The 15,088-nt window shown below is 43.0% G+C and overlaps 1 protein-coding gene across 2 annotated transcripts in view; it reads left to right on the top strand.

Annotated features, from left to right (window-relative positions):
- The window catches only part of LOC144144879 (neprilysin-1-like), a 119,605-nt gene that overhangs the window by 90,672 nt on the left and 13,845 nt on the right, over window positions 1-15,088 (top strand). For both annotated transcript variants that reach the window (XM_077676379.1, XM_077676378.1), the window contains exons 12-19: window positions 2,196-2,294; window positions 3,353-3,430; window positions 5,686-5,798; window positions 8,443-8,498; window positions 11,280-11,331; window positions 11,523-11,590; window positions 13,057-13,187; window positions 14,962-15,027. In XM_077676379.1, the coding sequence (XP_077532505.1) occupies window positions 2,196-2,294; window positions 3,353-3,430; window positions 5,686-5,798; window positions 8,443-8,498; window positions 11,280-11,331; window positions 11,523-11,590; window positions 13,057-13,187; window positions 14,962-15,027 (663 nt within the window). The remainder of the gene's footprint in view (window positions 1-2,195; window positions 2,295-3,352; window positions 3,431-5,685; window positions 5,799-8,442; window positions 8,499-11,279; window positions 11,332-11,522; window positions 11,591-13,056; window positions 13,188-14,961; window positions 15,028-15,088) is intronic.

Raw genomic sequence — 15,088 nt, forward strand, 5'->3', positions numbered from 1 at the left:
AGCAATACACATGCTTACGTATTTTTAACCGAACGTAATTGCGTACGTGCGATTCTTTTAGGTTAAACAGAAGATGTATTTACTCTATTTACACTTGTTAGAGAAGCAGGCAACCCAGAGAATAATGCATTAGTGCATAAGCGTCCGGAATGCGCTAGAACAGCGCATCCTTCATCGTCGATCTAAGCGAACATTTCTTGCGGTGCAAGCACATGCTTCTCAAGTGCAAATGCAAGCGTTGTGCTGCAGCTTTGAGCTAGCACAGCCGGTGCTTAGCAAAATTACAACAATGGCTTGCCCTACTGCTGAAGAGACTACAGTAGTATTACAAATAGCATTAGTCCCGGCATTTCTAACGCACAATTGTGTGTCCTCTGACGTGCAATAACAACTTTCTCTTTTGTATAATGAGGCCACAATTTTAGGGTTTAGGTGCAGCTTGTTCAATAGCCGCAAAGTACGTCGTAATGGTTGTTGTAGGGCTTCCATGCGAAGCTCACTGAAAGGTCGCGAAATAGATTTTGCCTTCTTGCTGGAGCCTTATTGCCATGAAGGTAGCTGAGTACAAAAACTACGACTTCGAAGTAAAAGCAGATATACCACGAATCACATTGCGCTTATACCAGCGGGTTAAATGACAATTTTCACATTTTTATGGGCAAAGAGCTTCGTTGCGACAGCACCTAACGCATACAGAACAGCCTCCAAGCTCTGTAGAGCGAGTTCTCTCCGTACGCTTTGTTTTAAAGGAAGCTTTGCCCTTTTTCTCTAAGCTGATTGTGCGGTGAGGCCAACAAGTCGCTTGATAACACAGCAATGCCAAAGGTGAAACGAGGTTAGTGGTCGGTGATGTTAGCGGAGTTGCCTTCGCAATTCAGGACGTGGTTGGCAGCCAGAGCAGCCATATCGCATCTCGCCCAAAATCTATCGGCGCGTGGCGGTAAGGTGTGGAGCGTCTACTCTCTGCATTACGGCAACAGCGTGTGTACATTTACTATCGGCCATACGGTAACCGCACCGCTTTCTGCATTGCTAGGATGAGGCAACGCTAGTGCTCGTTCGGCCAAACTCAAACGTGATACCAGACGGTAACGGATGAGGATGGCCGAGAAAGAATAGTGCCGTTAAGAATCTTTGTCTAGTGTTGTTCAAGAAGCAAGTTTCACTTTCTCTAATATGGAAGAAAGCAGTGCTACCATGCCTGGTCACAAAATATGTACTCTAAACGCATCGACATTTGGGCGAATTATTACTGGTTATGCATCTTGAATGGCAGCGTAATAAACAGCATCGTCCTGTCGATTTCTCTTTGTTTATAACGCTGCTGCTAAAGATGCATAGAACTGTGTATCAAGCACGTGCCGTGCCTCAAAAACAAAACGCAGGTAAATGGAGCGCGGGGCCACTGTTGCTAGGCAATGCCTGGGCAAGGGCAGGTCCTCGTAAAGGCGCTCGTGGTGGAGTAAATGGCCGGGCAACAAGACAGTGTTGGGCTGAGACCCCTATCTATAGCCCCTGCATGCTCCTTTCACTTTTATTTGCATACGCCGCGACGTTGCAATAAGACGACAGCACCATTTTTTATCCTCTAAACTGAAATTCGCGAGCTTTCATACCTTTCCTTACAAGTATGCACTTGTAAGCCTTTAAGGAAAACCCAAGTAACGCTTAAAAACTACGTATGCGTCTAGATTTCTACGCACTCATTAGTTATAAAAGGGGACTTAGAACACCAAGAAGAAACTTGCCCGGAGTTCCTTGAAAGATTCTTGAAGGAAGTAGCACGCGCAAAAGTGCCCAAGAACGTGCCTTTGTTTTAAGGCTAGATGTACCCTTTCAATGTATTGAAAAAACATAAAAGAGCGGCACGCGTACTCTCCCCTTGACGGGTTCAAAGAAATAGGTCATAGGTTCGTCTTTTGTCTCCAGAAACAGCATTCGGGATGGAAGAACAGAATAGTTCCACTTCTGTCTACGAAATTTTAGCGCACCCTGAAAGTTCTCATGGGACAATAATTACTCCGTAACCTGCCGTTCCGGAATTCCTCTTAAGCAGATACAACTAGGTAGCAAGCTCAGGTTTGTACTTCTAAATTACACGGTGTGCTTCAGATGTTACGTGACAACACAAGGCTTATTCTCGTGCACATTGGCCAGTGGGGCATTTTTCAATGCGTAATGAATGCTCATTGCAGATGGACTCACTTGTCAGTGATCTCAAGGTGGCGTTTAGTGCCCTCCTTCAACAGAACGATTGGATGGATGGCTACACAAAAGACCAAGCTGCTAACAAGGTAAGCGCATTCCTTAGCATTTCCCCTAACGTAGGAAGAAGACATATTTAAGAATGCCTAGTAAGTTTTTTCTAATTGTTAGTGTAGGCTTCACCTTAACAGCTTTGTGTGCAAACATTGTACAAAATATTGAGAGCTTTATGGCACGGGCAATGCTGTTTCTTGTGTTCGAAAACGCACCACTAAAATAAGACAAATATCAAAGCACCGGTACACCTGCTGTTCTTATTCAAACCTCCTTACAGAAGTATCGTTTGCACGTATAAAGGAACGCGTACCTCGTGTAAAAGCATATGGTTAAAACCGACAGCCAATATGGCAGGTACTTTTATAAAGATAAGTTCAAGTCGCAGTCTCGCTAATAAGTGTTGTGGAAGATATGGCGCCGGCTGTTCGTGTAGGTCGGGAAGTTCAAGGCTCCTCAAAGGCGTACCCGTGCTATAAACGGAGGTTGAACAAGCCTGGCAAACAGAGTTGGTTCTTCAACGGATCCTAATGTAGTGTTGGCCTCACACCGCACTCGTCGTACCCATGCAGCGAAAGGGCGCCGAAATTATTGGTTGAAATGGGGGTAGGTAATTGCAATAAAAATCTGCAAGCGTATATGCGAATAGGAAAATCAACTATTTCCGCGGCAGCAATTGGTGAAACGGGCGTGCGCCTAGCACGAAATTAAGGTATTTTCAAGTTCCTATTCAGTCATCCAAAGTTTCACATTTTTATGCGAAGAAACAGTGCATATTTATTTTGCCTGCTCAGCCCAGCCTGAATAAAAGTCCATATAGGTAATGATGTTGTGTCAGCGAGGGCATGCGCTCAGGCTCTTGTGGCATTTTAATTCAGGTTTCCTATTGGTAGCCCTTAGCCTGGCCTTATCTGACGCTGCCAATTTTTGCGGATTTATTTCTGCTAATTAGATTGATTTAGTTGTGTAACTAGGATCCCTTACTGTTCTTAATCATCTCATGCAGTCTCACAATGACGTAAAAAGACACTTTCAGAACTGTCGTAGCATGTTTGCGCTGCACTAACTCATGTGTCCAATTTTCATCTTTCAGCTGAATGCAATTGTGGACAACATTGCATATCCAAGTTGGCTAAAAAACAACACCTACCTCAACAGCCGCTACGATCACGTGAGTGAACGATTTTCATTAAAGAGCAACTTCATACGCGACAAACTGTATAACTTTCGCGTAATGTGCACTGTTTGGTGGGCCTGCAGCCTGCCTGCGTGCCGTGTGATGCCACGTCTTACGCATTCACAACACCGTCTGAATACCAGCCGCGGGCCCAAAAAGTCCAGTAATTAGTCGTTATTATTCCGTCAAATGGTGCGGCAACGTACCGAAGCATAAAGTCTAATTTTGTTGTATTTGATCCCGAATACACCGCCACATTAACGGAAGGTGTGAAAAAAAGTTAGTAATGAGACTTGCGTACGACTCTTGGAAAAACTTCTGTATGGAGTTTACAGGCCTGGTAGTATTTAATAATAGCGGTACCGTCCCAACGCAGAAAGTTGTGCAAAAAAAAAGAAGGGCTGCTTAAGACTTCCGGATGACACCGTAATGTTCAGTGAATCGGAAAATGGCATAGCATAGATTCTCTGTTCAGTGGAATGGTTAAAGATAACTACGTTTAAATCGAAAGTGATGTTGCAGAAAGCCTGAAACATGCAGGACTTCCCTTCAGCCTATAGAATGAAATACGAAGGCTAGAATACGTGGATGGTTACTACGATCTCGGACAAGTTTTTATTGCTGATGTGAACCCTCACAAAGAGATCAGTCATTAGTATTTTCTGTGCTGCATTCTGCAAGCACTCTCAAGTAATGATGGTAGGATATCTCAGAAAGGTATTGAACTAATTCGCCTTCCCGGTGTTTATTTACAGTGCAAATACTTGGAGGCTTACTAAACAAACACCTAGATAGAAAACTAAAGTCCACCCAACAAACCTGGGAAAGAATGATAGGAGTGACACCTAGGGGTGGGTACCCAGAGTCTCGGACTAGACAGGGAACTCGCGTGGAAGGCACCCACCTCAAATTAAGAAGGCGACATGGGGTTGATCAGAGCGAGCAAAGCGGAGAAAGGAAAACTGGTGGACCATCAAAGCAACTGTATGGTTACTAAAACAAAATACATAGTTACCTGAATTCATGGGCGTTCATGTCTGTGTTCACAGCGCCCCTGTTGTGCATTCTTCCGCGCCCTTCGTCTGTTTGCCCTGTACAGCTTCGACGTGGTTACTGTGGGTAGGGGCAGACAGATAACACGATGGATGGATAAAAGGAGAAAGAATGATTTAGGACAAGGCAAATTAGGAGCAATTTTATGTCTGTCAGAGAGGCATTCCTCCTACCGTTACACAAAGTGCTGCTGCTTCTTCCACCGCCCATGACGATTATATTCCAAAAGCAAACGCAGAAATGTTAAAAGGCGTGAAAATAATGACGGTGAACATGTGGGCTGCCTGCGCAAGCAGGACTGTTCTTGTTGAATGTTTATGGTTTTCGTAGCCCTCACTATAGCTTTTTTTCCAAAATGGCGATAAAGACCAATTGAGCCTTTTTGAAATATATTTTGGATTTGTTTTCGAAGTTGATGGTTTCAGTTCTAGCGCGTTTGCAAGAATCACTGATGTTTTTTTTTTGTATGGTGCCCTTTGGGGCCGCTTAGTACTGGAGGGGTCATGCACTATGTTCACAAGGTTGCGTGTTCGATTCCCCACCTTAGGGACTGTTTTTCTGATACAGGAATTAAACAACACACCGGTATGTATGAGAGTTTGGCCAACATAAAGGTTGCCCTGGTTTACTTAATTATTTTGTAGGCTTCCACAAAGCTGCCCGTGAGAGACCAAACGCGGCATCATTGTGTAACAAAAAATTTTACGTTTGACATTAACCGCAATATTTTAAGTTCCCGAGCTAATTTTTATCTTTTTAATACTGGGGTGGAACAAACATTTTGTCAATACCAGTATGAGGCTGTTGTCCTATTTAACGTTTTGGAACTTTCCAATTTATAGAAAGTAGGTTAACGCGAGCGCACAACAACTGTAATTTTAACGTTTATGTTTGGGTAAAGAATAGCTCATTTCTTGCCTTTAGTGTCGCTTAAAAGGCCGGTATGAGCAGCTCTCAAAACCGTAACTTTATTAGGGCATGGTTATCTTTGAACATAAAGCTGTTGCGTCAAAAAACGAAGATATGCACAGGCGGGAGGTCCCTTCTTGACAATATGCACGGGGTAAAGCATTGACTACTAATGGTGTATATTTGATTTTAGTTTGCGAGGTTACTTATGTATAAGAAGCATGCAGGGGATCACAAACATATTAATTGTATTTTCTCCGTTCGTCCGATTCACCACGTCTTCGCAGGTGAAGAAAATCCTACCTGGAACACCGTACCTAAACGTATACTTAAATGTGCGTTACAACGGCATGCTGAAAGGGTTGAAGAAGCTTCGACGGACCTTCAACAGAAGTGAGGAGTAAGCCTCTTTCGTATGTCTTTTTGTAGGTTTTCCTGGGAACCAATTTCTGACATTTTGGAACATAAGAAACATAGATTTAGCTTAAATCATGTATACAGTGTCTTAGAAAACTAGGCCCATAGTTTATGCCTTTTAGCGTGCACATTCTATTTGCACTTCGGCAGCAAATTGTGTATTCAAATTTTGGTGGCGCGAGTGTTGGACAATACGTGAGCCCTGGGGCTTTTTGGCCCGTACAAGTTGCTGCTTTGAAGCATTTTTAGGTAAATATATGTCGCCTTCAGGGGCATTGGAAGTGCCTTGTCGAGGCTTGGCATTGCAGCCATGATGTAATTGTTGTCGTCTACACCTGGAAAACGCGCATGGTTGTTGCATACTCCCAAAACTCAGCATAGCGAAAAACAGAGACCAACAACAACGCGGTTTCGGCTCGACAGACCACATCTGTACAGAGACACGTTTTCATCTTTTGGTCAGGAATTGGCATAGTCGAAAAGAACTAATAAAACATAAGGATCAGCTCAAACAGGGGACATTGCTTCGGCAACAAATCGAAGTTTCCATGATCGCTCCTGATGTCGGTTTGCTAACAAGCTTCGTATGTTTAATGTTAGAAGCGTTCCAATCAAAAGAATGAGGCCTAAGGCATCTGTTAAGTCGATATAAACAAATTTTTTCGAGATAGATTGTTCTAGGCTTCGGCTTCTTTGGTGAGGATGCTTGAGGGCAGGCAGAGTTCTCGCCATAACCGAATGCCAAGCGAAATGATGGAATGTCGTGTCGTTATCGTGTCAACATGTTGGTTCCATCAATGAGCACTGTACATAATCCTATAAATTACACGGCATAAAATCCTGCCTTTTGACTGCTTGACAAGCGTAATTCTTTTCACGGCTAAGGCGTATGTTCTTGTCACAAACAAATCAAAGACGTACGATTTTTATGCTCTGTGCTCCGCTTGTGTACCCTTATTCGGCCTGTGATAAATTAGGCGTGTCCTGTTGCTGGCGCCATACTTGAGTTAGGAAGATGAGCCAAGATAAAGCGGCGAGTGTCATCTTTCTCGACGCTGCGCTTACTGTGACAAGCGTGATATGTTTTTGGAACAGAGCCACATTCAGCCTGTTTTAGTACGAAAGCATAACTTAACTTCATAAATAAAAAATCTGCCATCGTGTGAAAGGGATGACCAACAAAACGGCCGACGGCTAAGAGAATAAAAACAACTGTTAAAAGAATACTTAAGCGCTAAGTATATAAAAGAAAGAACATTTCCAACTACTAAAACGTCTGGCCTAACATATACGTGTCAACGTTGTTCAGAGCAAGAGAAACCTTAGCCATAGTTTAAGGCAAAACGTAAGAACTTAACCGAGAGTACCAGTGTTTTTTATCCTAACCTCTTCTAGCCTGAATCTTCCGTAAAGCATAAAAAAAAATTCTGGTATCGCTTTTCTAGTCTGCTTACAAGGAAGCGTCAGAAGAACTTTTAGCCATGCCAAGGTTTTCGGGAGAAAGTTACGGCTATGGCACAAAAACAAAACAAGTGGTCATAATGGACCACTACATGGCAAATTTCCTCAGAATCAAATTATTTACAGCAACTTCCTGTGTTTTCCAACAAAGTACCAAATGTGGCGACATTTGTATCGCAAACAAAATACTTATATTCCGTTAGTAAATACGGGTGTAAATAGATGACCGAAGGGGAACGGTGATCATTGGCATAAACCAGAGGATTGGTATAAACCGGAGCAATTTACTGAAAGTGAGGTATACGATGCCACTTTTTCCATATGTCGCCATAAATATGGTGATTCCGTCTGAGCGCGGGCAGTACAGCTACTGATACTTTTTTTCTGGTTGTGCGGCTTACAAATGGTGTGATGCGAAATCGCGACAACCGGTCATAAGATACTAAGATTGCATGTTTGATTAGTTGTATAATAGCAAATGAAAAAATAATTGATTAAAAAGGCGCCGAAGAGAAGCTAGATAGAAACAAACAAAAACAGATGTCGGCTCGAGCTACTGCAAGCAAAACGAAGAAGATATAGAAGATGCACGCGCTGCTAACAGATGACGCGAGAGTGGCGCGAACATGAGAAAGCTGAATATAATTTATTAACCTTTATTACTGATACGCGTACCAATATATAGGTAGAGAATGGAAGGGGGATAAAAGGGTATCTACCTGTACCAGAAATAAAAGGCGCAAATGAAAAAGGATGATGATGATGATGATGATGATGATGATGATGCCAGGAAACATTCGGCAATTGGTGACTAATGCTTTGGCATTCACTTCATTAAAAAGGAGTACTTAAGTGACCTCTTAATTTCTTTTACTTGATTTCTTTTGATTCTGATAAATGTAAGGAAGTTATTTGCTTGTTCTAAAAATCAGTTGGTTTCCTCCTAAAAAGCTTGCCCAGTGGTTTCGCCACGAACTTTTAAGGTTGACGAGGCTACAAATTAGACTGCTTCAACAAAGTTACTTGTTGGTACATAGCAAATTGCTCAACATACGTCGTTGAAAAAAGGCATACGATTGATCCCACCATAGACACGCTTCACCGTTTGTACTCGTAGATGTTGCCATCTATGCCGGTACAAAACTAATTCCTCCTTTTCCCCATAGGTATGTTGGATCAGCCGTCGTGAACGCTTTCTACAATCGTGTGGCCAATTCTATAGGTAAGGAAACATGATTCAAGCTGCTTATATTGGCCAAGTGTTCGTAGTATCAACGAAGCGTTGGGACACTTAAGCGAGTGCTCATTTTTGTCAGAGAGGTGCCATTCGACACTTAATGACAAAAACCTATTTAGTGCGCACGTTTTGTGGGTGTAAAAGAAACGCCTTAAGGTCTCCCTTGGCGACTGCTCGCACACGAGCGATTGTCATGAAATAAATGCCTACCTTAGACATTACTCGTGCGCTCTAGGATCAATTTCGGCATATCAGTCGCTGTTATCTGCATCAAGCTTTTCTCATTCGCTTCAAGGACACTTTGTTTCGAAGCTTTATGCACACGATTCTCCGAATAGGCCACTATGAAGGGCGGAGTGGAAGCTTGTAATTATATGGCGCACAATGTCCGCTTCCACGCTTGAATGGCCGCCGATATCAGATAGAAGCGTTGCATGCAAAGCGAAATCAAGTATTATAATTAGAACAGGAAAGCCTGGCAGGGCGCTCACAAAGGGTATACACGCGGATACCGCTTTCAGGTTGACATTTTTCTCTTTCTGCGCACGTCAATTCCAGTGTTCATCTTTCACCATCTTACTCCTTTTTGTTTCACTGAGCGACATACCCAGGTCCGATAGTGTGACGTGTAAATTCGAACGAATAGTTGTTTAAAAGCAACTGCTAGCGACAGCAATTTCAATAGAGGGATATATGCACTCTTAATGAATTCGGGGCAAATGTTTGTAATAAAATGTTCCCAAGCCTCAATGACAAGAAAGTTACATTTTAAGGCACACGAAACATAAGTTTTACTCGACAGAATTATCACATGTTCAGTTGAAAACTATAAATAATTACTGTTGTTACTTTTTACAATTGGTTACTTGTCTTGCAACATTGGCATTCAATGCCGTTTAGAGCGCTTTCTCCATAAGCAAAACCTGCCAAGTTAATTAGATGTTTTGTGCACACCGTAAGCCGGCACGCTTTTTTTTCTACATCCCCTTAATGCTTTCAGGCGAATAGAGGAAGCGTGCGGTAACAGCTCGGTTGTTACAACCATGACTCTGGTTTTGTTCTGGTCATCGGTTCCAAACGACCCACCGAAGAGCCCCTTTTTATATTTTTATATCGAAAAGTGCGATATCTGCAACGATTGGCAATATGAGCGTTTACAAGTCAAGGACTTGTACAGCCCTCGCCGTTCAAAATGCATTTCCGCAGGCGCTGAAACGCACTCACGCTTACAAACGCGGGTTTTCATAGAGTACATTCTCCGTGATAATTACGTAGAGTTCTGCGGCACCCAATATTATCCTTGTGTATTGCACAGCACTTGCTTCTGACATTCTTGCGAAATCACTAGTTTAACTATGTTGGCCTAAAATCTGGCCTCCGTGGAACATAAAAATTAACGCCAGTACACTCGATGCGAAAGCTGTAGGAAGTGCAGAGCAGTGATTCGCCATAATGGGCTGTAGCGCTGTTATCCACTCACTTCTACCACCCAATGCAATTCAAATTTCCCGCCTTCCCAGTGCTTGCGCGCCCCCCGCATGAAACTGCGCCGGCGGGAGTTACGTTCTTTTTGGGCTTGCTTTTCCTCCCGCACGTGCCGGCGTTGCACTGCCACTTTTTTTTCGCTCACTATCGTGAAAAACCAACCCAACGAGCATTCCCAACTAAATGAACGCGGGCGCTGCCGATTAATTACGTATATTTTGCCTCAAATGTACCTACAGTTTTCTTCGCGCTAAACAACGGGGAGGTGCATAACAAGCGCCAGCGGTTCACGAATTTCGAACCCTTATGACTATATCAACCGCTTGGCTTTCGAAGACTCTGGGTTACGCCTTGACGACAGCCGCTACGACGGAACGCCATGTTGCTCTACTTGGGTACAGTGAGTGAGCTGCGGCGATACGGCGAGCCCCCAAAGTGCTCTGCACTTAAAATAGCTGACTGCTCAAAGAATAAAAGCAGGCTAACGAGTACTCTAAATGACGACACATTCAATTTTCACGAAGCTCCCATAAACAAAGTAACTAATTTATTTAAACAGAAAAAAATTAGGTACATTTTGTGGGGGCGGGATTCGAACCAGGGTCCTCCGGAATCTCCGAAAGGTATGACACCCTTGCGCTACAATAGCTCTATGATAGTTGTCGACGCAACGTCTGTTAGCGGCGTGTGCGTAGTACTACAGGAAATATTTTAGCATGCTCACTGCACACGTGGCAATTAGGCGAGTAACAAAGCGCGTTCGCCCTAGGAGCGCATATGTAGGGCTATCAAGAGCGATTAAGCGAGTCCCTCAGTCGTAGTAACCGAAAGGGGAAGAGTGGTGACGATAATATGAGGACAGACACGTGTCAGTGTAGGCACCACAGCATTACCGCACATGGGATGAACATGCTTCCCTCCACGCGGCACTATATTTCTACAAATTTCACCAGTACGGTGGTCTTGTGATCGATTCTGAATAATCTACATCAACAGCAGCTGTGAAAAATTGTGACACTAACAATGCCGGCTGTGAAACATGGTGGCATTGTTAGCGTATTGATGGCATTGTTAACAACAAAGCAGCTGTGAAGCATGGTGGATCATTTGAGAATGAAATAAGAACACCACAAGACATCGAAAGACAGGAATGGATGGGGGAACATCGGAAAGGCTTTCTGTCCTGATAATGGAAACAAACGGGCTAGCGGTGGTGATGATGATGATGACGTCTCGCACGTTGCTTTCCCTGTAATGATCATACCTCACTTTCCCTTCCAGCATTTCCAGCCGGTATTCTCCAAAGCCCATTCTATGGATACGGCTTGCCTCCGTAAGTGATATTTATAATATACAAGGACATTTTGCGAATGTTCCACGTTTCAACGATGTCTCCAGTGCAACAAAATACATGAGTATTACTGAATTGTTAGTACATATGGTTCACGAATCAGAGTTACGTATTCGGTGACGCGATTCATGTTGAGTGGGCTGTCATTTGACGGTCTGTTGCTTGCCTTTCAGCTCGGTGAACATGGGAGCCATCGGTTCAATTATTGGCCACGAAATAACCCACGGTTTCGATGACGCAGGTAAGGGAGACACACGTTACCAGGACCAATTAATGAGCGCTAATGAGGCGCCCAATGCAAATTCATTGTTTAGTTACCATTACCAGGATAACTGAATTAAGACCCGTGGCCACATTACTGTAGCGTATATTTGTTGCAGTGATTTCGAGTGATTTCATAACAATCTCCGATGTTTGTGTGCAGCCTTTGTGAAAAACTACTCATTTGTGTCGTTGCCACAGACGCCCTTGTGTCGTTTGATATAATCACCACGCTGTATTTTTTTGGCCACAGAGCGTGCACCGTTGCCAGCGTTCTATATGATTGCTGCGTTAGTAGAGATCTTGAGAGAGCTCCAAGAGTAATGAGAATTCTTTTCTGGGGCAAGTCATTAAGCTACCTGAAGATGCATCGCACGGAAGGGAGTAGGGATTAGAATAGAACTTGCATGTAAGCTTAATAGATTAGTATTCGTGTCTTTTCTTTCTCCCTCCTTTCGCCATTTATTTTATCTACTATAGCTGAAAACCTTAAGGTTAACTTCGGTCGGCAAGATTTTTCGGCGCAAAACATGTCGTTTACGATATTAGACACACACTAAACACTTAACTATATATCCCCCCCATTCGCAAGCTCTCTTCGCTCGCGTTTCTTCTTTTGATAGCTTTCGTATCCATCCCTGACAATCCAGACCACGGAGCACACACTTAATCGCAATGACGGCAACTTCCCCCACGCGTACGCACGTTGCCTACGTCACATCTTGAAGCAAACACAACTGGATCACTTTCGCCCCAACTTTTCATTGTGAACAAGGCACCCGTACGGGAGCCGAAACGTCTTTTTTGGATTTTATAAACATTCTTAGTCGGTGCCAGTTTTTATTGTTGATATATCGAGTTTTCTGCAAATGTTCAGTGTATCCCTTTATTTTTGCCAAATTTATTACCCTTGATAATTACTAATACCAGTTTTAAGAAGAATGATGTGACCTTATTGTCTGCGCTGCCGACGTAATTTGACAAGAAGGTCGGGAAATGAGTTGAAAAGGCGAATTTATAGGAGAATCCATTGTCCCATGTTTGTCCACTAAGACAGATAAGTCGAAAAACTCCGTTTTCCTTCGTGACGTAGCTGTAAAGTATGCTACCTCGTAGCTGTAATTCTTTCAATCTTGGCACTAACTTGGTCGCCATCGCGACTGCGGCGGCAGCACGGGGATCGTTCCGGTTGCTTGAACCAGTTACGTTATCTAGCTCGATGCCTTGTCTTCTCTCCGAGTTGGTCTTTGTCGTGCCGTTATACCTTCCGTTGTTCATTCTAACTCGTTTTACTAAGCGCAATACAGGCACTTGAACTGCAGCAAATTGGCACCTAAAAATGCTCTGGATTAATGGGTGTAACTGTTGCCTTTTTTGTCGTTTTTCACGCGCTTGCACCCGTGTTCTCTCGGTTCATGGCGTTATTTTTATGTGTTCCTCATTCAGGCAGCCAGTTCGACTTTGAGGGCAACCTCCGGAACTGGTGGACGCACATAACGCGGCAGAAATTCCTGGATCGTGCCAAGTGCTTCATCGAGCAGTACGGCAGCATCGTCGACCCTCAAGCAGATATGAATGTAGGTAAAAATTCAAGTTCAGGGAAATGTCACAAATTTCTTCACGAGTTGTATCGTGCTAGTTTGGTACATCCTCTGTAATCATACGCAGCTGTAAAGCTATCCTGTTCTTCATCGCCAATTTGACTTTATATTAGTAAAGGAGGGGGGGGGGTGGAGGCCGATAGAAACGGATAAATGGAGAGAAAAAATGGAAGCTAAACGTCGTTAGAGATGTACAGGGCTGAGAAATCGGACATCAGAAAAGAAAATTCCTACGATAGTTCCAAGGGCCTTGCTTTGATTTTTGAGGCTAGAACAAGTTGCTTGCGAACTAAGAGCTATGTCATTACGAACTAAGTATACACAAATGCTGGGGTATGCGTGGTCTACGGAAAAGAAACACAAACTATGCGTCACATAGTGTTAGAGTGCGAGCGTATCCATCCATATCTACATGAGGGAAATATTCGGCTTCTAGAAGCTCTATGATTTAAGGCTAGACCGAGGGAGTTCAAGGCTGTCGAGGTAACGAAAATATTAGAATGCTGGTGGGCGAAAAGCAGAGAGGGAATATTACCTAGGACAGCTACCACCTGTAAAAGAAAAAAAGTATTTTGTGCCTGCCCTAAGAGCAGTGCTAGTATTAAACGAAGAACATAAAACAGGTATATTTGTTTTTTTTTCTGGTTAAATGACACGTCATCACCTTGCTACAAATGGGATACCACTAGTAATCATCATCATCATCATCATCATCGGAGGGAAGGTGGCTGTGGCTAGAAAGATTTAGTGCCTACACAAAAGATCGTAGATTTGATTCTATTTTCCCGTGTAAGCTCCATGGCTATCAAATAATGGGAGCGAATTTGGCCGTAGTCTTGTAACGCCATAGTATGTTGCATATTTACCTCATCGCGTGCCTTCATTTCAGCTTACTTGTAATAAATTGAAATTTACGTCGGTGTATGTAGTAATAACCATAATATACAATGAGCGGCTTTGAGATTAAAATGATTTGGTATAGTTTTTTAGCCGCATTTCTCCGACCGCATTTCCCATTCGCATTTCTCCGACCCGATTTCCCATTTCTTAACGACATAGGATATATGTAGCAATAGCGACGACATCAACAAAGAGAATGATAGGACAAAATATTATTATAACCTTAAAAAGAAAACATGTTCCAGAGTGTTACCGGAACTATGACCTCGACTGTTCTGACATGATGACTTGGTCAAGAAATAGCTCCTCTTTATATACAGCGAATTATCGTTTGTTTAAGTGTGTTACCCTTGCTTAAAATACCGAGTTTTGTGTAAGCAGGAAGCCATAGACCGAAGAATGTTCTCTTAAGTTTTACAATATAAACGAAGACATTATACCAAGTCCTGCTCCGGTACTAAAATCTACAATTACAGCATCTGCAGCATCTTCCCCTAACATATGCTTACTAGATACGCACAGTGAAGTAAGGAGTAGGGCTGAATTTCATGCTGCTCCTGAGTGGCTTATGGCAAATATAAAATATTTTTTGGTTGTTCAAACGTCATAGCGGACCAGTCTTAGAGGGCAGTGAACAAATAATTTTTAAGCCGCTCAGATTTAGCAACTGTTTGATAATTAACACAAACAATGAAGAGGAAAAAAAATCAAAATATTTTTGACAAAGTGAACAGAACAGCAGACAGGCTAGTACTGAGTGTGTTAAATGTAATGCGATCTTCTTGCTTTTGTGCACAAATGCTAATTTTTCCCCTGATGAAGCTCATGGTATTCTTTTTTTCCTTTTAAGCTTAACGGAATCAACACACAAGGAGAAAATATTGCTGACAATGGCGGCATCCGGGAAGCCTTCCGGGTAAGTGGGTGTCGGAGGAGCAGCCAGTTATCATTTAGCACAGTGACTCTCAACCATGAGC

Source organism: Haemaphysalis longicornis, unplaced genomic scaffold (genome assembly GCF_048455015.1).
Source record: "Haemaphysalis longicornis isolate Haplotype H1 unplaced genomic scaffold, Haemaphysalis longicornis Haplotype H1 scaffold_7, whole genome shotgun sequence".
Taxonomy (NCBI): Eukaryota; Metazoa; Arthropoda; class Arachnida; order Ixodida; family Ixodidae; genus Haemaphysalis; species Haemaphysalis longicornis.